This window comes from Punctularia strigosozonata, assembly GCF_000264995.1.
Source record: "Punctularia strigosozonata HHB-11173 SS5 unplaced genomic scaffold PUNSTscaffold_6, whole genome shotgun sequence".
NCBI classification, from domain to species: Eukaryota; Fungi; Basidiomycota; class Agaricomycetes; order Corticiales; family Punctulariaceae; genus Punctularia; species Punctularia strigosozonata.
The window spans coordinates 1,459,958-1,481,766 of record NW_006767438.1 but is presented as its reverse complement, the minus strand read 5'-3'; the positions used below and the strand labels follow the sequence as shown (position 1 = coordinate 1,481,766).

General features: G+C 56.5%; 5 protein-coding genes across 5 annotated transcripts; 3 read left to right on the top strand and 2 right to left on the bottom strand.

Moving 5' to 3' along the window:
- Nucleotides 1-4,892: 4,892 nt before the first annotated feature.
- On the top strand, nucleotides 4,893-9,674 carry PUNSTDRAFT_143747 (uncharacterized protein). The gene is made up of 6 exons (XM_007383813.1): nucleotides 4,893-5,363; nucleotides 5,463-5,817; nucleotides 5,881-6,137; nucleotides 6,191-6,341; nucleotides 6,401-7,845; nucleotides 7,899-9,674. The coding sequence occupies exons 1-6, from the start codon at nucleotides 5,025-5,027 to the stop codon at nucleotides 9,540-9,542; spliced, it is 4,191 nt and encodes a 1,396-aa protein (XP_007383875.1). The 5' UTR covers nucleotides 4,893-5,024; the 3' UTR covers nucleotides 9,543-9,674.
- Nucleotides 9,675-9,849: 175 nt separating this feature from the next.
- PUNSTDRAFT_143746 (Mfs1.2) lies at nucleotides 9,850-12,131 on the bottom strand (the record flags this gene model as incomplete). The annotated part of the gene is made up of 11 exons (XM_007383812.1): nucleotides 9,850-10,233; nucleotides 10,294-10,658; nucleotides 10,718-10,764; nucleotides 10,819-10,859; nucleotides 10,910-11,078; nucleotides 11,133-11,244; nucleotides 11,303-11,382; nucleotides 11,440-11,545; nucleotides 11,613-11,718; nucleotides 11,785-11,910; nucleotides 11,973-12,131. 11 exons carry the CDS (start codon nucleotides 12,129-12,131, stop codon nucleotides 9,898-9,900), a joined length of 1,647 nt encoding a protein of 548 aa, XP_007383874.1. The 3' UTR covers nucleotides 9,850-9,897.
- Nucleotides 12,132-12,571: 440 nt separating this feature from the next.
- On the bottom strand, nucleotides 12,572-14,989 carry PUNSTDRAFT_52533 (cytochrome P450). Its single transcript, XM_007383811.1, has 12 exons — nucleotides 14,730-14,989; nucleotides 14,535-14,670; nucleotides 14,282-14,473; nucleotides 14,086-14,228; nucleotides 13,890-14,005; nucleotides 13,713-13,827; nucleotides 13,633-13,646; nucleotides 13,379-13,568; nucleotides 13,234-13,315; nucleotides 13,041-13,169; nucleotides 12,844-12,978; nucleotides 12,572-12,780 (listed from the first exon to the last, which is right to left on the bottom strand). The coding sequence occupies exons 1-12, from the start codon at nucleotides 14,929-14,931 to the stop codon at nucleotides 12,699-12,701; spliced, it is 1,536 nt and encodes a 511-aa protein (XP_007383873.1). The 5' UTR covers nucleotides 14,932-14,989; the 3' UTR covers nucleotides 12,572-12,698.
- Nucleotides 14,990-15,638: 649 nt separating this feature from the next.
- On the top strand, nucleotides 15,639-17,804 carry PUNSTDRAFT_126253 (cyclopropane fatty acid synthase; the record flags this gene model as incomplete). The annotated part of the gene is made up of 12 exons (XM_007383810.1): nucleotides 15,639-15,735; nucleotides 15,794-15,970; nucleotides 16,022-16,080; nucleotides 16,147-16,275; nucleotides 16,334-16,369; nucleotides 16,433-16,642; nucleotides 16,707-16,892; nucleotides 16,958-17,079; nucleotides 17,140-17,270; nucleotides 17,342-17,372; nucleotides 17,445-17,625; nucleotides 17,676-17,804. 12 exons carry the CDS (start codon nucleotides 15,639-15,641, stop codon nucleotides 17,700-17,702), a joined length of 1,386 nt encoding a protein of 461 aa, XP_007383872.1. The 3' UTR covers nucleotides 17,703-17,804.
- A 1,739-nt stretch (nucleotides 17,805-19,543) lies between these two features.
- On the top strand, nucleotides 19,544-21,611 carry PUNSTDRAFT_143743 (uncharacterized protein; the record flags this gene model as incomplete). Its single annotated transcript, XM_007383809.1, has 17 exons — nucleotides 19,544-19,599; nucleotides 19,653-19,734; nucleotides 19,793-19,806; nucleotides 19,857-19,955; nucleotides 20,004-20,031; nucleotides 20,087-20,112; nucleotides 20,164-20,189; nucleotides 20,254-20,288; nucleotides 20,345-20,447; nucleotides 20,508-20,523; nucleotides 20,584-20,623; nucleotides 20,675-20,775; nucleotides 20,827-20,914; nucleotides 20,981-21,038; nucleotides 21,103-21,127; nucleotides 21,182-21,344; nucleotides 21,411-21,611. The coding sequence occupies 17 exons, from the start codon at nucleotides 19,544-19,546 to the stop codon at nucleotides 21,480-21,482; spliced, it is 1,032 nt and encodes a 343-aa protein (XP_007383871.1). The 3' UTR covers nucleotides 21,483-21,611.
- Between the last annotated feature and the right edge of the window lie 198 nt (nucleotides 21,612-21,809).

Here is a 21,809-nt window from a genome sequence, read left to right as displayed (position 1 = left end):
GTCGGTTCCGATCATGACCCTGGCGGGGTTGAGACCGATTAGTACCTTGTGTTGCCAAATGAATGGGGTACCGAGGATCAGGTCGTACCCGTCGATGTTCATGATATCGAAGGTTCTCTTGCAGTCAACGCTCGCATACTGGAGATCGACCGAAGTACAAAAGTTCACCTTGGTTTTCGATCCTTGCGCAGCAAGCTGAACGGTAACTTGGCTGTCGAGAGGGGTCTTCGCGACTTTAAGTTGTTCGGCGAGGGTTGTCGACATGAAGTCTCCGAGGGAACCAGAGTCCAAAAGAGCCCGACATTCGTGGCCGTTAACGCGAACTAGGATGACTATGGGTTTCGGAATGCTACGCCCCGTGGTTCGGACACGAGCGGCATTGCGTTGGAGGGAAGGAAAGCTGCCCTCGGGTACTTGTTTGACGCGCGCGGCGTGGATTCGGTACCGGAGGAGGCTCTCGTTACGCCACGTCTCAGGCCGGATATCGTTAAGTTCGCAGAGCTCATCGATGACTTCGACTGGTCGCGGTCGTAGGACGTAATCGTCGCCTATCGTCCCGACCGGAGCTGTTTCAATCTCTTGTCTTTTTGCGCCGAAGTCAATCGTTTCGCTGTTCGCGGGCGCAGCCGTTCGCAAAGATGGATCCTCGCCCTCCAGGTCAGTCTCGGGGTCCTCGTCTTCATGTGACGAGCTCTCGTCATCGCTGCCCGAGTCGGTGATCGAGTGTAGGCTCGGTATCGTTTCCGATATCTCGCTCAAGGCCCAATCGCTATGGTCAGTGACCGTTTCGACACGCGGTGTGACCGGGCTACCTGGTTTTGCACCTGTTCGGGAGTGGACCCACCAGCTGTTGGCGTATCCTGAGGCGTTCGGTGTTGTGGTTGGGGTGTCGGTGTCGGGTACGTGCTCAGTTTGCTCCGTGACTGGTTCATCGTTGTTCGGGGATTCGTCTTCACAGGAGAAGAAGGCCTCATCACCGTCCCCCTCCGAACTTGACGAATCTTGGCTCCCGTTTTGGTCTGACGGCGGATCATCGTCGTCGACCTCCTCGTTACGGTTCGTCAGTTCAAAGATGCACGTATCAACCAGGTAATCAGCCGCTGTATAGTCCAGTTCTTGTCGTTCAAACTTGTACGATAGGTCGATTAACTCAAGGATCCGTTTGCGGTACCACCCGACAAAGTCAAAATTGTAGCGTCCGACGTGCAGAACAGGTAAAAAGATTAGTGCGGACAATACGGGTTCATTGATTATCCACGCCAGTTCTCCTGATCTTGTTTTGATCATGCAGGAAGCTACCGCAGTCTCCTGTGGCCATGTTTGCCATAAATGAGGTAGGCGATGTATCCCGAGCATCATTTGTCGTTCAATGCGTTCTTGCACAGGATCACCGAAACGTCGACGATACATGGTTTCTTCTTCTAGTTCGTGATACCGGACCTCGTCCGGGCATCTGTCGTCGGGATGGGAGATGGCCCGATGGTATGCTTCACGCGCCTGGGCCATTACAGGGGTGATACCCCGGGTTCGTAAGTAGTCGATGTTATGCCACAGTTGATCGGCGCGGATGATATGATCCCAGGGTGCAGTGCGGGTTTCCGGGGTGAAGCGAACGTCAGGGGGGTTACCCCAGACGTCGAGACCGTTGTCGAGTACCACCCCGAGGTTTCCGTACTGGGCGACGACTTCAGACAACGTGCTCGACCGGTCATCTTCGTCGTCGACCTCGGTTTCAGATCCGCTGTCGTCAGAAGTCGAGTCGCCAGTTTCCGTCTCCGAGTCGCTGTCCCCGAAGAACTCGGTGAGGTACATTGAGTTGGCTCGCAATTCATCGATGATTTCGACGGGTTCGTCCCCCGAGTTCTCGTGATCGGATTCGTCTTCGACCAGCGGTAGGCGTACAGCGTAGCTGGTTTTTCCCGGGGGCCGAGTGGTCGTACCTTTGGCTTTTTGGCGATCAGGGCAGTTACGTCCAAGATGACCAGGTTGGGAGCAATTCCAACAGAGTCCGTTGTCGATGTGACGCTGGCGCTCTTCGTCAGACATCTTCGGGATGTCTTTTCGTGCCGGTTTCTTGGGTCCTGATGATGCCGTGGTCGTCGCTGTAGGCCCTTCAGTCCTGCCTGATGGCGGGTGTGACTCTGAGGTAGACCCTGCATTCCTCTTTCTGTTTGGCGTATTCTTCTGCGTCTTTGAGCCCGTACTAGCGATAGTGGATCCTAAATGCACGGAATTCTTTATGGCCCGTTCAGCTTGTATTGCGGCGGCCACTGCATCCTCAAACGAATCGTGTTCGGGATGCATTCCGTAATGATACAAGCATGCGGTGATCTGGGGGTTTAACCCTTCCCAAAATCGTTGAGACATGCGAAGGTCGCTAATCTCGCTGCCCAGATCTTCGCGGAGCCCCTCAAGTACGGACGCATAGATTTTTACGGCGGATTCTTGCTGCATCCAACTATTGAATCGTTTGCGGACTGCTCCGAGGAAGCCGTCATCAAAACAGTAATTGAATAGATGGAGTAGGAAATCGTCAATACCCCAGTCCTCTGGGACCTTTATGACCTGTTTGTAGAACCGTTCGGCGGCGCCGCCGAGGTACCGTCGTAGCTTCTGGACGTGCCACTCGGACGTTACTTGCCCGTCGATAAGGAACTCACAACTTTCTTCTACAAATCGTTGGAATGCATCGAGGTCTGATTTACCTGTGTAGACCGTGGGCGGTTGTGGTTTAATCACGGCCCGAGGGAGGGATTGTCCGGTCGCAATGCACTTCTCGATTTCCGTTGTCGCGCGGTGCAAGTGAGCAAGTCGCCGACGGATAGTCTGGCCGAGTGAGCTCGACGCGGGGACATAGTGCGATGGTTGAAGACTGATAGGAACACGGTTTGCTGTACGTAGCACGGGCGCACTTATGGACTGATATCCGGAGCGAAGGAAGGAGCTCCTTGTGATGTTGCGATGCCCCAGATCAGGCTGGCGGTGGGATGGCATGTCATCATGCTCGAATACATTCCCGTGAGAGGGCGGGTCGTGCTTGGGTCCAGTCCGCTCGCGCCCTGGGCGCTCCTTGGGTTCTGATTCGACATAAAGCGAGCCCGGCGACGGCGTGCGCGAGACCTTGGCCAAAAGTTCGAGGTATTTTTGCTCGATCTCGTCCCTTTCCTTGACAAGATTCAGTTTCTCGCGTACGGCTTCCCGTCGAGCTTGTTCAGACTGTTGAAGCGCATGGTTACGTTCAGTCAGGAATAGGTCTCGAGACCGCTCCGCATTGGCTATGTCAATGCCGAGGCTGTCCGGCGACTCGAGCTTAGGAACAACCGGTGTGCGCCGGCTATTCCAATAGCGTAGTTCCAAATCCTGCTTTGCAGATTCGAGTTCGTTATCATCGGTGCCGGGGAAATACACTGGTTCGGCAGCATCATGACGACGCAAGTCCGAGGGTCCAGGTTTCTGGTTCGGAGACGCAGGACGACCGGCATATCGCGCAACACCTTTTCCTTTGTCCAGCTTAGGGGCTGGAGTAGGGGTGGCGTGAACCGGGGCCTTCCAAGCGTTACCTTCATCAGGTACGTCTTCCATGGTTACCGAGTGATAAATTCGTTTCGCGACCGGCGTAGCGGGTTCGGGTAGGCGCGGCGCTCGTCCGGGTTCGGCTTTCGGAAGTTCTTGTAACTCATGACTGACCAGATCCTCGTCGCGAGGATCGTCGTCGATTTCAGCGAGCACAGCGAACTGATTGTTATTGCCGATAGTAGTCTTTACACTAAATTTTGGAGATGGCGACCTCCTGGACACGCGAGTCCATGCGCTCGGGTCGTCACCCGCAGCGCTCGAGCTTCCATCTTTCGAGGAAGCAAACGTCTGCCCATCCGAGAAGGCAGACGTCAGTCCAGAGCCGGCCGACCCTTCGCGGGACAGCGGCACGGCGGTCACAGTCGGCGCGGTCAGCCCGACACCGGGGGCATGCGCCTGGATAGCGCTCCAGCCCCCGGGCAGAACGACATCGGCGGGAGCACCAGGCTCTGCCGAACGGTCGTGGGTACTCTCGGTCTCCATTCCGCGGGAATCGACCCTGGGAATGGCGGGACCGCGTGTGTGCGCAACATTGCCAGCGGCCTCCACACGACGAGTGTCGCTGCGTAGAACGCGGCGAGGGGCATCTTCCTGTGGCGCAACCATAGCAGTGCGCGTATAGAAGATGTAACGATGGACTCACAGGGGTTCGGTGACGTCCTAAGATCAGGTTTTACTCGGGTGATCAGACCGAGTAGAGTCCTAGAATCAAAGGAAGTCAGTTAGACAAAGGTTTGAGTGTAACTCACGTAGACGTGGGTCAAAAATATGTGACGCGAGCAAGGCTCTGTTTAGAGCGGAGGTGCGTTCACACGGTTTAGACTCTCAGTGCTCAGGCGATAGACCGTTGTAAGTCTACGTTGAGCGGGGGAGAGAAAGGTAGCGTACATCTCTCGTCGTACGCTACTTATATACCTGTAGGCTAGTAGGCGAGGAGTATATGTTATTCGGTAAGGAAAGGAAGCCTTGGAGACCGGAGGAAGTATACCGGGGGGTGGTTACGGCTCGGACGGCGCGCGGACAGAGCCGCACCGTTACAGATTGAAGGCGAATCGCGGGTAGGCCCTTGGAACTGGCTGGAAGAACCATGTTATCATAAAGCTACGCTGCGCTGATAGCTGATATCCAGGAGATAGCGGGTACTTTGTCGAGGAGTAGGCACGCGATCGACAAAGCGACGGCAAAGCGTGCCGCGGGGCGGGAACGCGGTCTCGTGACTTCAGTGGCTGTGAATGCCCGTTCGTTGTTCACCGACCTTTGAGCAGGTTGTGCCTCGTGTTTCTCGCTACTCGCTTGGTCCTCCCCTCCTTATGGCTGCCAACTCCGTCAGCTCGGATGTAGAACGCCGAGCCCAACATGATGCGAGGCCTCTGCGTCGTTCTCGGAGGATATCATCCCATTGCGCTGATACGAGCGCGCAAGAAGAGACAGTATCGTATCGTCGACCGATGCTACCCAGCGCTGCCCAGCAGCTCACGCGATCTGCGCCGGCTTCAAAGACCAAAGATAAGGGGAAGAAAAAGGCGAAGAATGATGTGGTCGCAAGGAAGGTTCGGGAGTCGAGCAGGACGAGGCTCAACCTCTCGACTAATACGGCCGAGCCCGACACGTCCGGAAAGGACCCCGCTGCAATGGATGACACGGGCCTGTTCACACCTCCTGGGTCCAACTCTTCGCAAGACACCTCCGCCAACTTGATCGATGATGCCGACCGGGACGGTTCAAGCGGCCTCATCAGCCCGCCGCCTGAAGAAACCCTGAGGCTGCAGGAACAGAGCGGGCGAGCTGTAAGTCGGCCCTTCTCTTACGACTCAATCAACAGCGAGGATTGTCCTGTTGCATCTCGTCCCCCGATCGTGAATATCCTCTGACCTTGTCTCGTCCAGACTTCAATTTACTCACCTGCCAAACCTTCCACGAAACGCAAACGACCCACTACCATCACCACCAACCGAATAACGACACCACATGGCGATCCAGCATCCCCGCCACACTCAGGAACCGTCCTGCCCGCAGTAACACCCAATCCGAAAGCCCGCAAGCAGCGCATGCTCTCCCATTCGCGCTCCCCCTCTACCGGACATGATCCTCAACCGTCGCCTACCGAAACCTCTTTCCGCCCTCGTGCAAGATCGCAGACGCCCTCTCATGGCCCGTTGAACCAGAGGTCGGGTCCCAACCACACACAAGACAAACCGAATGCGGACTACGTACCCGCTTCACGTTCTGTCACTCCGTCCCGTGCGTACCTCGATCATCAGCTCAGATGTTGATCATTCGGCCCTAACAGTGATTTATCATCAGATCGACGATCTGCCACCCCCGCGCACCATCCTCCCAACCGCGTTGCGTATGAGCCTCCGAGCCAGGTGTTTAGCAATCCTGTCGAAATCACGCTCGATGCAGTTAGCCCTGCCCCTACGCGCCGCCGCAGCCGGAGTGCGTCACCGAGCAAGACCGGTCGAGCCAAGACCCCGGCAAAGGTCAAGGAAGAAGAAGATCCAACGGGTCTCGCACAGCCTGTCCCACCAAGAAGCGCGGCACGGAGTGGGAGGCAGAAGGTCCGTACCATCCTAATATCACTCGTTATCCAGGATACTGATATGCCACGCAGAAGGAGCTTAGGCTTCAAATCAAACACGAACCGCCTGAGATCGACCTCTCTGCGCCGCTCCCGCCAGCCACCCCAACGGAAGACCCGTTACTTCTGCGAGGGCGCACCGAGGCAACTGCCATTCCGATCGTCGATGACGATGAGATCGAGGGTACGTCCGTGCTATCTCGCGGTTGGCAGTGCACTCAAGATGTGGTTTGGTGAACGTAGTTCCCCATCCTGCGATACAGTCGCTTTCCCCGAAGCCCGAGAACATCCCTCGGGTGGCTTCGCTTGATATGCACGATGGTCGGAACGGTCGCGCAGGCATAACTCACCATATGTCCGAGAACGTCCAACAAACCATTCCTGGAGGTGGAGATGGAGACTCGATGATGGTCGATTCGTGGAGTTTCGACCAAGACAGGAGGGACTCGACGCAGGATAGCTATCGACCGCAGGATGACGCCGAAAACCGTCACCCTTACGGCGAGGGCTTCGATGTTGAACTTCCGGTCTCGAATGGCGACGGCTGGTCCGATTCCGAGCCCGAGCCCGACGAGCAGCCATCACACGAGCCTCTCGCCGAAGCGTCCAACTTACCCGGACATCGCGCACCGCCCCCGGAAGATGCTTCGTCCTCGTTCGAGCAAGCAACTCTCGAATCCCCCGCGCCTGTCATGGAGTACGAATACACGGGCCCGTTCACGGACCTTCTCGTGCCGTTGAAGCATGATCCGCCGACGGAGGAGGAGAGGAAGCGCAGCGAACGGTGGGGTCGGCCGGTGAGCCCTTTCCCGCTGACGCCCAGCGAAGAGGCGAGGAGCAGGAGACGGGACAGCTTGGGCCGTACGTCCGCTGAACGAGACGAGCCCGAGGGAGAAGCGCCGAAGCTAGCGTCGCCGAAGCCCGTTCGTCCGTTTACGCTCATCCCTGGGCGGCATCTTTCGCCGAGGATCACCGCCGCTCCAAGCGTCCCCGTATTCCGCACGGAGCGCCCTTCGACACCATGGAGAGGCAGGGGCGGATCAGCCGAACTCGGCCGAAATACGCATGAGGATGCGGATGACGAGCAGGGCGATGGCACCGATGATCCATTCAAGCAGATGGGAACCGGGACGCCGGGGTATATACCCAAGAGTGCTCAGGATCGGGACAAGAGCCGGGGATCTTTGGTTTCCGTTCACAATACTGAGGAGTCCATGGGCGACGATACCTCAGCAGGTATACAGCCTTCGGACATGCGCCAGGCGGTTGAGAGCGATCACTCGGTATCCAGGCATGGTACAGAAGAGGAAGAGGAGCTCGTTGTTGACCTCGAGTTGTCAGTCGTGTTCGACGATCATGCAGATGACGACAATGAAGCAGAGGAGGACTCATCGCATGGTCCACTGACTGCTCCTTCCTTCTTTTCTACCCCTGCAAGAAGGACTGACGGTGAACAAGACCGCGGCCCTGTCGATCCCCTGCAGGATGGAGACGCGGAAGGAGGGGAGGAAATGTCCGGGTCTGGCATGGACGTGGAGATGGAGGTGGACGATGACGCTGATATGGAGCAAGTGGTCGACGATGCATCAGATAGTGAAGACGATGAGCCCATAGTCGAACCGGATGTTGTGCAGATCACGAGCGAGGATCCCAAGGCCGCTGCAAGAGCTGCCGCCATCTTACGCATGGTACGCCATGAATCTTGCGCTGTAACTGTAATGCGAGGACTGACTGTCCACAGCACGATTATGACTGCCTGCCAAAGATCATGGTCAGGCCGCGTCGTCGGCACGCGACGGTCGAGGAGCTGCGGAAATCTTCGCGTAGGAAGCTCCTTAGCGATGGCGCGGTTTCGAAGTCAAAGAACCGCACACCTTTCCAATCTCGAGCACGTTCCCCCCTCGTCCGTGGCGGGGTGATTAACGGTCGCGTCGTGATACCAGGCAGCCCTGCCATGACCGTTCCAGAATTCGTTCAGGAGGCAGAGGAGGAGCTGGAGTGTGGTAGTATTCTGGGTGAGACTCCCAGCAAACGTCCACTCGGTTCGGCCGGCCTCTCAACGCCGATGACATGGGGGGACCGGTTAAGGGCCGCGAAAGCTCAGCAGGCCCGGACGCCTTCTCCAGCACGCTTTGGAGTTCCTGGTTCGCGATTGCAGAGCCCCGCGGGGTCCGACGTACCGTGGATGGTGAACAGGGAACCACGTGCCTGGAGCAAGGATGATTGGAAAATGCTGGACGCTTGTTTTACCGATGCTCGGTTAGAAGCCGGAGAAAGGGCTGGGTTGCCAGAAGGCGGTATTGCGGAGGTGGACGACGTGGCGATCGAAGAGGTATTGGAAATATTTTACGAGGTGATGGGCGGGAAGGAAGTCGTGATGGGGCTAGGGCATGATTGGACCGAGGATAATCTTCGTGCGCGAGCGAAAGCATTGCAGAAGAAACAGCGATCCGGCAATGTCGCGCCTCCTACGCCGTCCATGCATGCGCGTCGGTCGATGTCACCTTGGTCTGGTGTGGAGGTGCCCGAATATACACCCATCAATCGTGGGCGCATCGCTGAACCGACTGTCACGCCGTATTCACGATTTCCAGTCAAGATCCCGGCACCAGCGTTCACCTTCACGATACCGAAGTTGCCCCTTCCCCCGTCTCTAATGGCCCCGAGGTATTCACACCTGATGGAGGAGGCGCAAGCCATTGCCAATGGCGGGCAACCCTCCTTTTCGGATGCCGATCAATCAGGCGAGCCGGATCCTGTGGATGACAGCCAGACCACGGAAGAGCCTGACGCTATGCACGTCGATGCCTCCCCATCAGATGTCACCAAGGAGGAGCCTGAGGAAGTGAATATAGGCAATGCTTCCCCGAGCATAGGCACACGAGTCAAGGGGTTCCTCTTCTCTTACCTACCTGGGTCCGGCAAGGCCAAGTCAGAAACCAAAGCGTCGCAGTCTAGCAAATCCGGTCTCCCGCTGCCTCCTGCAGAGATGCTCGAGAAAGCACGCGGACCAATAACCACACCCGCTCGCGAACCCATGCCCAAGCCACCCCCTCCCAAGGACCTCGTCAATCTCCACCACACGACACCCAAGCCTACATTGATCCCTCGCATGGTCAACCGCCCACCGCGCAGACTGGTTGACCTCCGCCCTGTATCTCCTTCCCCCGAAGCCGAGTCAAGACGTGAGGTGCCGAGGCCCAGAAGAAGTAGTGGCAGCAGCGTGAAAGACCTGGTGCAAACCTTCGAGCACTTGCAGAAGCTGGAACAGGAGAAGGCCGCCGCCGCTCTAGCCATGGAGAACAGCCTGCGGAGAAGGCGATCAACGCCGGACTTGAAACAGACATCTGAACAGCCGCGAGAGCGACCTTCTTGGCGACCTTGAGACACCTCATCTTCGGCGGATGTCGTGTCGATTATGATCTAGTTCCTGATGCGTGGAAATCCATGTCTCCGTGAATATGTATATGTGTTTCATCTCGGATCTATGTCTTTGTCCCTCGTTAAATCATGCTTTCTTATCTCCCCCATCTAGAATCTTGGAATGTCGGGCAGGATGCGCATTTAATACTAATGTATGCCAATTGTGTCTTGCCCATGGCCGTGAATCGCAAAGCGAGTTCGCAGATCTCCAGGGTGCAGTCGGAGGCAAAAGATCTGTTATGGCATCCATGCAAAATAGAGGTACAAGTGGCAAATTTCGTAGTTCCATTCGACACTACACTACATCACCTAGTCGATTACCCGTCCTCGTCTGGTTCACCTTCCACCTTCCTCTCGGTTCCTCGCATCGCCCAGTTCTCGTCCTTCATCGCGTGCAGCGGCAGTCCCCTCATAGGCAGACTCGCGAGCAGACCGACGCCCGAGACGGCGATGAGGACCCGCCAGACCGTCGCGAGCGACTCGGCGAACGCGCGGCGCGCGATGGCCTTTGACGGGCCCTGCAGAGACGGTATGATCGGGATGATGGCGTACGCGATGTTGTCCAGGTCCGGGAGGTTCTGCTTGAGAGAGGCAGGGAGGCGTCCTTGGAGCTCGTTTTGCAGGATGGCGCCGCCGATGGTGACTCCCCAGGCCTGCGTGAAAATGAACGATGCCCTGGGTACGATACCGAAGCGCTCCACGTCATGACGTACCTGGGCGAAGGTGCGGAGGAACATGAACAGCGCCAGCGCTGGCGAGTTCGACGTGACGGGGAGAGCCGCGAGCACCGGGAAGTAGGCGGCGGAGTAGAGGATGCCGATCCCGCACCCGGTGACGACCTGGTAGCCGACAGAGGCGGCCTTGCTCGTGTTCTCCGAGACGGTGCTCATGAGGGCGAGGCCGACGATGATGAGGCACCAGCCGAGCCACAGCTGTGGGCGGTATCTCCGAAGCTTGGCGATGCTCGCGCCGACGAGGATCGACACCGGGCCGGTCGAGAAGCACAGTCCGAAGAGGTCGACGCCGGACGCTGTCGGTGAGGCGTCCTTGCATGCTTGGTAGTACACCGGTAGGTAATCTAGCAGTCATCGTCATCATCTCGTGCACAGCTGCAACGTTTGACTGGTTCTAACTCACACAGAAGGGTGATGTTGACGAAGGCGGCCAACGATATCTGAGCGTACCTGACGTTGCCAAGTACATGAACTGGGAGAAGTCAAGCGGGATCAAGGACGCACCCACTCATGCTTGTCCGGTTTGCGAGGAGATACAGAGGTACCTGTGAGTGTCGTCAGCAACATGAGAGGAAATACGGGAGACGTTACGTACCACGGGATGCTTGCTGACGCGCCACTCGTACAGGAAGAAGACGACAAGTCCCACTATTCCCAAGATCAGGGGCGTTAAAACCTGAGCGGAGTGCCAGCTGAAGACGACGCCGCCCCAGGTCAGCCCGATGACACAGGCGCACGTTGACGCAATGACAAGCGTATTGCCGCTAGTTGGCCCGTGAGTGGTGGAGAACAGGATGGATGCCTATGAACCGACTTACACCCAGTCCAGACGGGCCAGCATCCGCGAGATCTTGCCAGAGGGTGGCCGATTCAACCGGAGCGCGAAGATCATGAATATCGCAACGATAGCGCAGGCGGGAACGTTGAGATCTGCACGTCCTCAGCTCACTATCTTACATCTTCAGATTGAAACGAAGCAGGGGCTTACAGAACAACCACCTCCAAGTAGTATGGTGCGACAAGGCACCGCCAACAACAGGGCCTATGCCTCCACCCAAAGCCCATGTGCTGTCATCATACGGTTGAACGCCTGGACCTGCGCGCATGAACGAACATAGTGCTCACAGTCCAAACAAGCCATTGTACGTCCCTCTCTCTTGCAACGTGACGAGGTCGGACAGGATTATTTGCGATAACGTCAATATGCCGCCAGCGCCTGCACCTTGGACAACTGGATCAGGGCGCAAGCATAGTCAGAACACAGAGGAACCGTCAATACGCAATCAGGCGATACGAACCGCGGGCGGCGATGAGCATATTCATGCTCTGCGAGGCCCCGGCCAACGCGCCTCCCAGCGCGAACAGGAACAGGCAGCCAAGCGCAACGGGACGACGCCCGAATACCTATGCACCGCATGAGATGTAGTACTGATGACGACGCACGTCAGTCCGCGACGACAGAATACTGACCTCCGCTAGGCCCCCGCTCAGCGGAAGCAGCGCCGTGCTCGCTATGCCGTATGCGCTGGCTACCCATACGAAATCGCTGGCGTGCAGATCGCTCACGATCGTCGGCAACGCGGTCGATATCGCATACTGCAGAAAACGGATCCTGAACATCAATTGCCGCGCCAGGTCATCCAGGCGTCGGCGCGTACCGCTTCGAGGACGGCGAGGAAGGCAGACAACAGTAGAGCGCTGAGCACGAGCCAGAAACGGAGTCCCTTCTTGCCGCCCGCCCCGGCGGGCGTCGTTGGCGGGACGCGCTCTTCATCGCCGCGTACGAGGTCGACGCTGGTGCTCTCGCTGTGGGACATGGAGGGCGAACGATACCACGACCCTGGCAAGAATAGCCGAAGATGATGAACGCGACCAATGGCACTACATATGCATGCTGTGGGCCCGTGGTCGAGCTGACGTCCATTGGTCGACGTCCCCACTTCCGGTGCTGCTGGAGGGGAAGCTTCTTCCGGCAGGCAGTGCTGCGGGCTACCGATATAGACGGTTCAAGGTCAACAACGTGATGTCACGCGGCCCAAATGAGTGCTAAACGTTAAACTCAGCTAATTCGAAGCCCATGGCGGACGCACGAGAACGCCAATACACACTTCTATTCACTTGGTCCGATTATGCTTGTTTATCCCAGCGCGATCACAGCCTCAAGGCTTCGTCCTTGTCGTTGGCATTGTCCGATCCCGCGGCGCCACAAAGGATCCCATAGCAAACCGGGCCTTACTCGTACCACCATGATCCGGTCCTTCACAACATGGGATTCATCAGACTTGATAAGATGCACACATAAAGAACGTGTATCAGAACAAAGAGAGAACCAGGGGGGAAGGTGACGAGCAGCCAATAGCTCGAGCTCTCTCGCGCCCCCAACTTTAGACCGGTTCAGAGACGTTCAGGAGGTCGGGCGCGCCCGCGAACCGCGGTACTATCGCGAATGGGAACGGTGACGGAAGGCTGGAACCAGTGTGCGTGGGTGAGCTCGCACGAGTATACGCGCGGGAGGCGCGAGAGACGCACCTGACCAAGCCGGAACTCCAGGTGACGCTCTCGACGCCCTTGGACCCGTCCGGCTTCTTGATAGAGAATACGTGCAGCGCGGACGAGATGGTGAGGAAGAGCGAGTCGTCGGCGAAAAAGCGGCCGGGGCAGATGCTTAGGAGGGGAGCGTGAGCAGGAAGAGACGCGAAGTGAGTGGAGATATGGGCGGCGCGTACCGTCTCCCGAAACCGAACGCGGCACGGGACGGATCCGGCTCTCCCTCGGGGTTGTCGCTCGTGGGCAGGTAGCGGTCCGGGTCGAACTCGTTAGGGTTCTTGTAGTGCGCTTCGTCGTGCAGCATCGCGCTAGGGACGGCGCGGTCTCGAGTGAGGTACACGTCGCGACGACTCTTTGCTTTGCTGGACGTACTATATGTTAGGCAGCACAGTTGTGTCCTTCGGGATGTAGCCTCCACGGTATTCGTCATCTTCGATCGAAGAATGGGGTACAGCTGTTGAACAACCGATCCTTGGCTTCAGGGCGATTATACTGGGATAAAAAAAAGAGGACATGCCTAGAGGAGCGACAGGCTTCCAGCGCAGGCTCTCCTTGACCACATTGTTCAGATATGGCAGACGCTGGCGGTCTTCGAACGTCGGCAGACGATCCCTTGTGATCACTTCATCGAGCTCTTTCTGCGCGCGCGCTTGGACGTCGGGGTACAGCGTCATAGCCAGGAAAAAGTTCGCCAACGCCGCGACAGTCTAGAAAGGAGACACCACATATATCAGCACGCGAACCGCGCTTTCCTCACGATTCGCGACGAACGGTATCAGCCCCAGCTGCCTCGCACCATGGGGAATCAGAACGACGTAATGTAGGCCGGGAGGGACGCGAAAGGAACGCACCGCTGTACACGACGCCTCCGCAGTTCTTGACGAACTCGCCCTTGTCGACGTTCTCGTTCGGCAGGTCTTCCTGCATCAGGCGGCTGACCATGCACGGCACCGCGGTCCCAGCAGCCTAAGCCGCGTTCAGCGCATGAAGCGAGTAGCTGGGTGTACACGCAACGCAACGGGACTCACCATACGGCTCATCACCTCCGCGTACGGAGCCGTCCGCATCTCCATCGCGAGCCTGTACTTGAGCATAGCCTCGCGCTTGAACCCGGCGCCAGGGAACCAAGCAGGGATGTACTTCACTGCGAAAAACAGGATCGGGTCAATCCAACCGATCTGGGCGCGTCCCAATGCAAAAAAAAAAAGAAGAAGAAACGCTCACTGAACGGGAAGATATCCACGATGTTGCTCCCCGGCGTCTTCTCGCCGTGTTCGCGAACCTGCTCGGCGAGCTTGACGAACTCGTCGTCCATGGAGGTGACCTGGTGGCCGTACGTGACCATCATGATGACCGCGCCCGCCATTCTGATCTTCGGGTTCAGCGTCGAGGAGATGACGAAACTGCGATATATGCGCACGTTTTCAAGTGTTTGACGAGCCCCTCGGGCGCGCGCAAGAGCTGGCCTAGCATGTTATGGACCTCTCGCGTGATCACCGGGCGATACCGATCCGCGACGACGGGGGCCGAAAATTCTTGCTGGACGACTCGACGATAGGCCGTGAACAGCTTTCCGTAAGACATCAAAATGAGGTTCCAGTCCCATCCCATCCTGACAGGTGGTCAGGAACGTCTATATATGCGCCTAATAAAGTGGAACGATAGCTCCTCACATCTCCTTGATCATGACCAGGCGCGGCCGAGAGGAGTACAGCGATCCCTTCTTATCCAACAGATCTCTCGCGGCCTCGAACGAGTTCAGGACCAGCAGATGCGATCCGAGAGCCGTCATGTAGATCACGTCGCTTCCTACAGCGGCTCCCTCAGTCGGAGCAAAAAAACGCGGGCGCTCAGAGGACGGTGCCCACCGATGCGCTTGCCCAGCTGCTCGTACGCGAGCCATTCAGACCCGCCCGTCGGTATATCCTTGAGGTTGCCCAAGAGGGGGTGTGCCGGCGGTCCCGGCGGATACGTCCTGCCGCCCCGCGAACGGCGCCAGCCAAAGATAGACAGCCCGACGACCAGCGCGGTCACTCCTCCGTACAGCAGCGTCGAATGGGTCTCAGACATGGGCGGCAAGGCGAATTGGGGGTCGCGGTACGTGGTATACGTGGTATGCGCGCGGTGCTGGTTATGCTGGTTATGATGTAGAGCGGCTCAGGGGCTGGATGTGCCGCGGCATGGGTAACGAAGCCAGACAGGCCATCACTTGTGCAGTGTGCGATTCCCGAAGCAGCAAAGCTCTGGCACGGAGTACCGCGTTCGCACTCGACTTGGGTATGCGTGACGACGTGATGCGGGGAAATCTCACACGACGTGATGTCAGTGACAGGCGTGATGGGGCAATTTCTCTCCCGACTTCCACCACATCCGTCGTGAAGCGCTCCCATTCCCCGATGTGCGCGGCAGTGGCCCCGGTCTGAATGCCTTGATCAGGAATCTCGCGCGCGACGACGACTCACGTACTACACCTGCCGGAGTTCCCGGATCTGTATATTCTGCCCGAGAGCTTCTTGAACCTGTGCCCCACCAATCGTGCTCCCGGGTCCATCTGCTTCCTCCTAATTTCGACTTCATGGATCAGACTTCTACCGACTGCATGCAAAGTAGCTGCCGTCCTTCCGCACTTACTAGCGATGGCGATGGAACTGGGGTCTTCCATGTTCGGCTGCAAATGCTCTTGATAGGCTGCTGCGCGTGGATCTTGCTATAAAATAGGACATCTTCGTCCCCTGGCGGCGTCAACTTGGCTGACTTGGCTGACTGACCAGTTTATCATGTCCGTTTTTCTCCTCCACCCGCCCACTTTCCGCTCGTATCTTGTCTCGGCCGGTTATCTCAAGACCGCCGCGCTGAATTACTTGGTCAACTATGGTAACTGTCACCGCCACGATACCCCTATTCCGGCTCTGTGTCTGAATCTATCGGATAGCACGAGCCCGCGTCTACGATACCCTTCGCGAGGGCATCGTTAAAGGGACACTCGCGATCGTGGACGAGGATGGCACCACGGAGTTTGGAGATCCTGACAGCAATGGGATAAGCGTCACGCTCACCGTCAACAGCCCCAACATGTGGACGAGGGTCATGATGTCCAACGACCTGGGAGGTGAGTCCGACGGCGCAGGCCCCGACGATCATCCTGACGTGCCCTCGTCAGTTTCGGAGGCTTACATGGAAAGCGACTTCGACGTGTCGAGCCTAAAGGACCTTCTGAACGTACGTCAATGTCGATCGGATCGCGAGTGCATCGCGATGATCGACCGCTCTGTTCACTTCCTCCAGCTGTGGCTCGACAACCGTCATACGTTGACGGGAATGCACAACACGGTCAACTCTCTGTTTACGTACTACTCTGCGCTCGCCATAAAGACGCTCGGGCGTCAAAACCTGTCAAATGCGAAATGGAACGCGGTCAGTCTCGTCGACGCCCATACGCCGTTTCATCGCGGCTGATCCGCCAATCACGCAGGAAGTCGCATACAACACGTCGAACAAGTTCTTCCAGGTAAGATGAATCGATCGTCATCGCGCTCGGAGCCGAAGGGGAACTGAATTCTCCCCTGTGCAGTCATTCCTCAGCAAGGAGATGATGTATTCGTGTGCGATCTGGGGCGACGAGGAGGGCGGGCCGCGCGGCGACCTCGTTTCGGGGCCCACACCCGGAGATCTCGAGGCAGCGCAACATCGCAAGATCATGAACATCCTCGGCAAAGCGCGCCTTCGTCCTGGGGACCGTCTCCTGGAGATCGGAACAGGCTGGGGCGCGATGGCCATCAACGTCGGTGTCAACCCCGCTATATTCCGATACCCCGTTCGCCGCTGACAAACGCTCTCCCTGCCAGGCGGCTCTGATGGGCTGCACCGTCGACACCGTCACGCTCTGTAAAGAGCAAATGGCGATGACGCAGCAGAGGGCTCGCGAAGCCGGCGTGGAGGACCGCGTCCGGGTCCACCTCTGTGACTACCGCCAGCTGCCCGCGTCCTTCGAGAAGCAGTTCGACGCGATGATAACGTGCGAGATGATCGAGGTGGGACGCATCCGCGATGACTTCCCCCCGCGCGAACGCCGCTCACACGGACGACGCTTTCACAGGCCGTCGGACCTCGATATCTCCCCGAGTTCTTCCAAATCATGGACTGGGCGCTGAAAGACGACCGGGCGACGATGGTCATCACGGCCACTTCCCAGCCGGACTCGCGCTACACCGATTATCAGTACGTGCAAGAAACGCTTCCGGCGCCCCTTCGAACCCGAATCTGATAAATCGTGCTCAGGCCGGACGATTTCGCCCGTCATTACCATTGGCCCAACTGTCACCTCCCGAGTTCCACATCCATGGCGGTGTGGGTGCAAAAAGCGGTTCCAGGGAAATTCGTCTTTCACCATCTAGAGGACCACGGTCCACGTGAGAGTCTCCTTAAACCCCCTCTCGAATCGCAAGCGTGCTAACTGAGACGTCTTCGCCGTGATGGACAGATTACTGTCGGACTTTACGAGAGTGGGGTCGGTGAGTGAATCAGCAATGGGATACACACGTATACATGGGGAACATGCTCATATCTTGCAACGATGACCACAGACGATTGGAGAAGAACTTCAATGGCGAGGTTATCCAAGAGCTCCGAGAACGGTACCCTCAGCTCCAGACGGAACATGACATCGAGGCCTTCAAGAGGAAGTGGATGTATATGTTTGTCTATGCCGAAGTCGGCTACGCTCGCGCGTACACATCCCTCTATTGTTGGACCTTCACTCGCACTGCAAGTATGCCTTTATCATCATCACGTCCCGGTGCTAATAAGAAGCGCAGGATAACGTCGCGATGGTCTGCTCCTGATCATTCCCTCGATAACTGACAGGACATCAACCCCATTTCAGGATCATGCTTACCATGAATAGATGCATTTGGTATCTGAGACGGCTGGAAGGCTACGCCTGCGGTTTGGTGGGCTGTGTAATATGCATAAAGAATGCATGTTGAACATAGAGAACCCGAGCGAGTTGAGGCCTTTCATGCATCTGACCGGCCTTCGACTTGCGGTGTACACAAAGCAATGTACCATCGATTTCGTTCATCGTGGCTGCTTTGTTTCGAAGGAGCGTGTAGATTATTATCTTGTCGGGATTTTTTTCCCTTGTGTGGTATGAATCTTCCATCAGGTACAGAAGATATATTGATAAGAAGCGCATATCATCCAAGGTTCGTCTCGCATGACGCTGCGGTGAAAACTTTGGTAACTCCCGTCTTGCGAAAGGTCGTCATGCCTGAAGAACCAAGACATGGTGCAGTCACACCGTCGTCCTTCAGCGCGTGAGACGCTCCGAGATATTCCTTCTCCAAGGCCGATTGAGCTCGGTTGACCGGTGGTGTGTCGATCCCAGGATATTGGAAAGAATTCGATATGACACCCGCACCCTTGAGTACGCGTTCGTACCGCCGCGACCGCGCTTAACGTCTTCAATGATGACGACGAGCTGGTGATACCCTATGCGCCATCGTGGGTTATACCCTTCCTTGCCGACAGATTGGATGCGCCCTCTGATCTCTGATCTCTGATCTCGGCTTTTTGAGTTTAATCTACCGTTCGGAATATCGCGACGTGTCAAAGCTCGATGACCCCTTTTCAACAGCATCATTTTCGCACCGGAGAGCGGGACAACCGGATGCACCGTCCAACTTGTGGGGAGGGATGCCCAGCCCCATATGCCGCGCGACCGCTCTGATTGCCAACCGCGCTGCGAGAGGTCAGATGGAGCCAGTGAGAATAGGAAGATGGGGAAAAATAGCATTGTGTGTCGACTTATTCGACGAAACTGTAACTGGCAGGCTCCAACGCGGTGGCACCCATACGGTCTTTGAAAAATGCCGTTGATATCATTAGCTTGAGAGGCGCATCCTGTGATGGCCTCTCGATACCTAATCGAGGGCACCTAGTATTACTGGGCTGACCACTGCGGCGGAACGATGGCGCTGACCAGGTAGCTACTATAAACTGTTTGTTCATCCTTGCGTCGTGTGCCTCAATCCCTACATTAATCCTGTGTGCTGAGTGTGCATCAAATTGCTTGGCTTCCTGGCAGTGAACAGAGCAAGTACGCACGTACGAAACTGCTTCTCGCGTTACAGAGAGTTTCGTCGTTGTAACACAAAGCACCTTTTCACACCATCGTGGCGTTAAAAGTCCCACGCCGCTGGCATCAATCTCGACCACCATATGTGCCACCAAGGCATTCTTCACAGCGACCTCTTACGTCGGGGCCCTCGGTGGGGTTAGAGTTTGCTCGCCCACGCTGCATCAGCGTGTTGCCACTTCGAGCGACTTGACGCAACTCTTCTCCGGTTTCTCAGGATCAAGATTAGCTTCTCTCAGCAGTTCTCCCGAAGACCCGCAGTGCGCACCATTCAATTGGTCCCGAAACAGGTTCTCGAGCGCGATCCTCCGTACACCATGAGACCACGCACAGCACTTTGCAAAGAGTGTGACACCTTGCCGCTCATTACTCAATCCGCCATAGCCGCGTATGCCTACTGGACCGGCGTAGATGACCATACGCGGAGTCGGATTCTCGCTATCGCCCTCTCATATAGATCTCATTCGCCAGTCACGCTCCTTGGTGCATCATCGACCCAGCCATCGACCTTCAGACCGTATCCAACTCTTGTGCTAGTCGCTCAACATGTCTCTTGTACCTACCATGGGCGCCGTGCTCATCGGCGACTTTATCTCGGTCATGTAAGTGGCGCAGCGGAAGGTTCACGAATGGCACTAAACGGCTGATGGTGCAGGCTGTACGGGCTCACAACATCCCAAGTGTATATTTACTTCCAGAGGAGTTGGACGAGAGATCCTTGGACGCTGAAGGCTTTCGTGAGTCGCGGACAACTGCGCAGCGTACGTCGTTCACTGACGAAAACGTCTCAACTAGGTCTTTTACGTTTGGTTCGTGTACTCGCTCGGAGTTATAAGCTATGCTCACAATCAAAGTGAAGGTTGATGGAGACGTCCCACGTCTTCTTGATTTGCGCCTTCATATTCCGATCTGTGATAATCGAATTCGGGAATGTGGAGGCGTTACAAGTCACTCGAGTGTAGGTTGATCCTATCATCGGCTAGAACAGACTCTGAATTTTCGACAGCTCTGACGACGTAACCACGGCGATCACTGTATGTCTACGCTCTGTCCTTCCTACTCCTGCGTGATGATCTCATTCCCTACCAGGGACTGATTATATTCTCGGTGCATCTGTAAGCGTGCTCCTCCTTCCGAGCCTTACTACCAAGCTGACTTGAAGGTAGCTTCTATATATGGCGGCTCTGGATTCGTGAGTAACCTTGATACCGCCTACTCCGAGTCACATCTCTCAACAATCGTCATTCACTCTGCAGTCAGCAACAGAAATTACCTTCTTGTCGGGGTTGTGGTACGTACCATTGCAGTTAGGACCACACGATCCCGTGCCTCACGAGACTCCCGCAGTTTCTATTGGCAGTCTGTCATTTCGGTGATGTTTCACTTCCTTCATCCAACCAATCAAAGCAATCGGCTGACATGATGGATGTACTCGTAGCGTTCGAGCTGGGTGAGTGTTACATGGGCTTGTCTGACCACAGCAGTCGCTCACTGACCATTTATCCGTTAGTTGTGATGGACTTAACGTACGTGCTATTGTCTCGGAAGGCAGCGCGGGATTTGACATGGACTGAACCTGGCATTAGCTTCAAGTTCCCGCTGTTCTCGCAGTTCCATAAAATCACGGTCAGCGGCCAACACATATGTTATTGATATCGGGACTGAGGCGATACCCAGGCGTATTACACCGGATCGCTGGCTCTGGCAGCTGCAAATGATATCATCATCGCAGTGGCCATGACCTACTATCTGGGGACCAGGAAAACAGGAATCAAGAGGTAATTCGAGTTTATCGCCGCGCACTATGTATCTCACCAACGACTTACTAGTACCAACACGTTGGTCAACCGGATCATCACGTATGTCATCACGACGGGAGCTCTCACTAGCGTGGTCGACCTCGCTATTCTCATATGTGTAAGTCAACGTACGCAGTGGGTATCTGAGAAAGCAATGCTGATATCAGCGCAAACGCACGACTAGTTCGTCACTATGCAAAATAATCTGGTGTACCTGTCTATGTACAATCTGGTGAACAACCGTGAGTCTACGTCAATCGTTCCCGCCTCTCTACAACGCTCAGGCTTCGACGCGACGTGTTTCAGTCTACGCGAACTCGCTTCTTGCAATGTACGTCCCTCGCCTGTGAGCGAAATACAGCGTTGAGGCTAACAGTTCTATCAGGCTCAACGCCCGCGAGGCGCTCAACAAAGTGTCGCACGGAAGCAGCACGGTCGCGTTCACCAACAACTACCCTCTGTCCGGCGTCCGCGGCCAGACCCAAAGCCACACGGCCATGAGCGACGAGAGCCGCAGGGGCCTGAAAGAAGACCCCATCACCTCTCAGGTAACAACCAACCCACTCAATCCCCCCGCCGCTGCTCCACGCCGTACTGATTCTGGGTGCTTCCAGTTGCGATTCACGCCCAGCGATGCGGGCGAGACGACGAAGGCGTACACGACCTCGTTCTACGACGACGTCTAATTGATACCAGACGGACCTCGGTTCCGGAAGTCGTTCGCTCGCTGCCCTTTGTCCTCCCGGCGGCAGGGCGTAGGTTGCTTCGTCATAAATTATTCCGCAGTCTTTCGTTGTGCATTATTTGGTCATCGCTATAAGCCACTGTTTTTGTATGTCTGCGCGCTACGCGTGGTGTCTTGGTGTACATATAGTACTCAGTAGTGCTCTCGCGATGGCGACTCGTCGAAGTTCTTCGCGAAGAGCAGCCAACGTATTGAGTAGCCCACAGGTCAAGCTGGAGACCGCGGAGTGAGAGAAAGAACGAAAGGGCGGCCACGGGCGCGGTGGGTC

Coding starts and splice junctions, on each gene's coding strand:
- PUNSTDRAFT_52533 (XM_007383811.1), bottom strand. CDS start 14,931: ATGTCTGAGACCCATTCGACGCTGCTGTACGGAGGAGTGACCGCGCTG. Junction 14,006..14,085: donor CGTGGATATCTTCCCGTTCA/GTGAGCGTTTCT, acceptor TGTTTTTCGCAG/TGAAGTACATCCCTGCTTGG. Junction 12,979..13,040: donor GCGTTCGGTTTCGGGAGACG/GTACGCGCCGCC, acceptor TCCCCTCCTAAG/CATCTGCCCCGGCCGCTTTT.
- PUNSTDRAFT_143747 (XM_007383813.1), top strand. CDS start 5,025: ATGCTACCCAGCGCTGCCCAGCAGCTCACGCGATCTGCGCCGGCTTCA. Junction 5,818..5,880: donor ACGTTCTGTCACTCCGTCCC/GTGCGTACCTCG, acceptor ATTTATCATCAG/ATCGACGATCTGCCACCCCC. Junction 6,342..6,400: donor CGATGACGATGAGATCGAGG/GTACGTCCGTGC, acceptor TGGTGAACGTAG/TTCCCCATCCTGCGATACAG.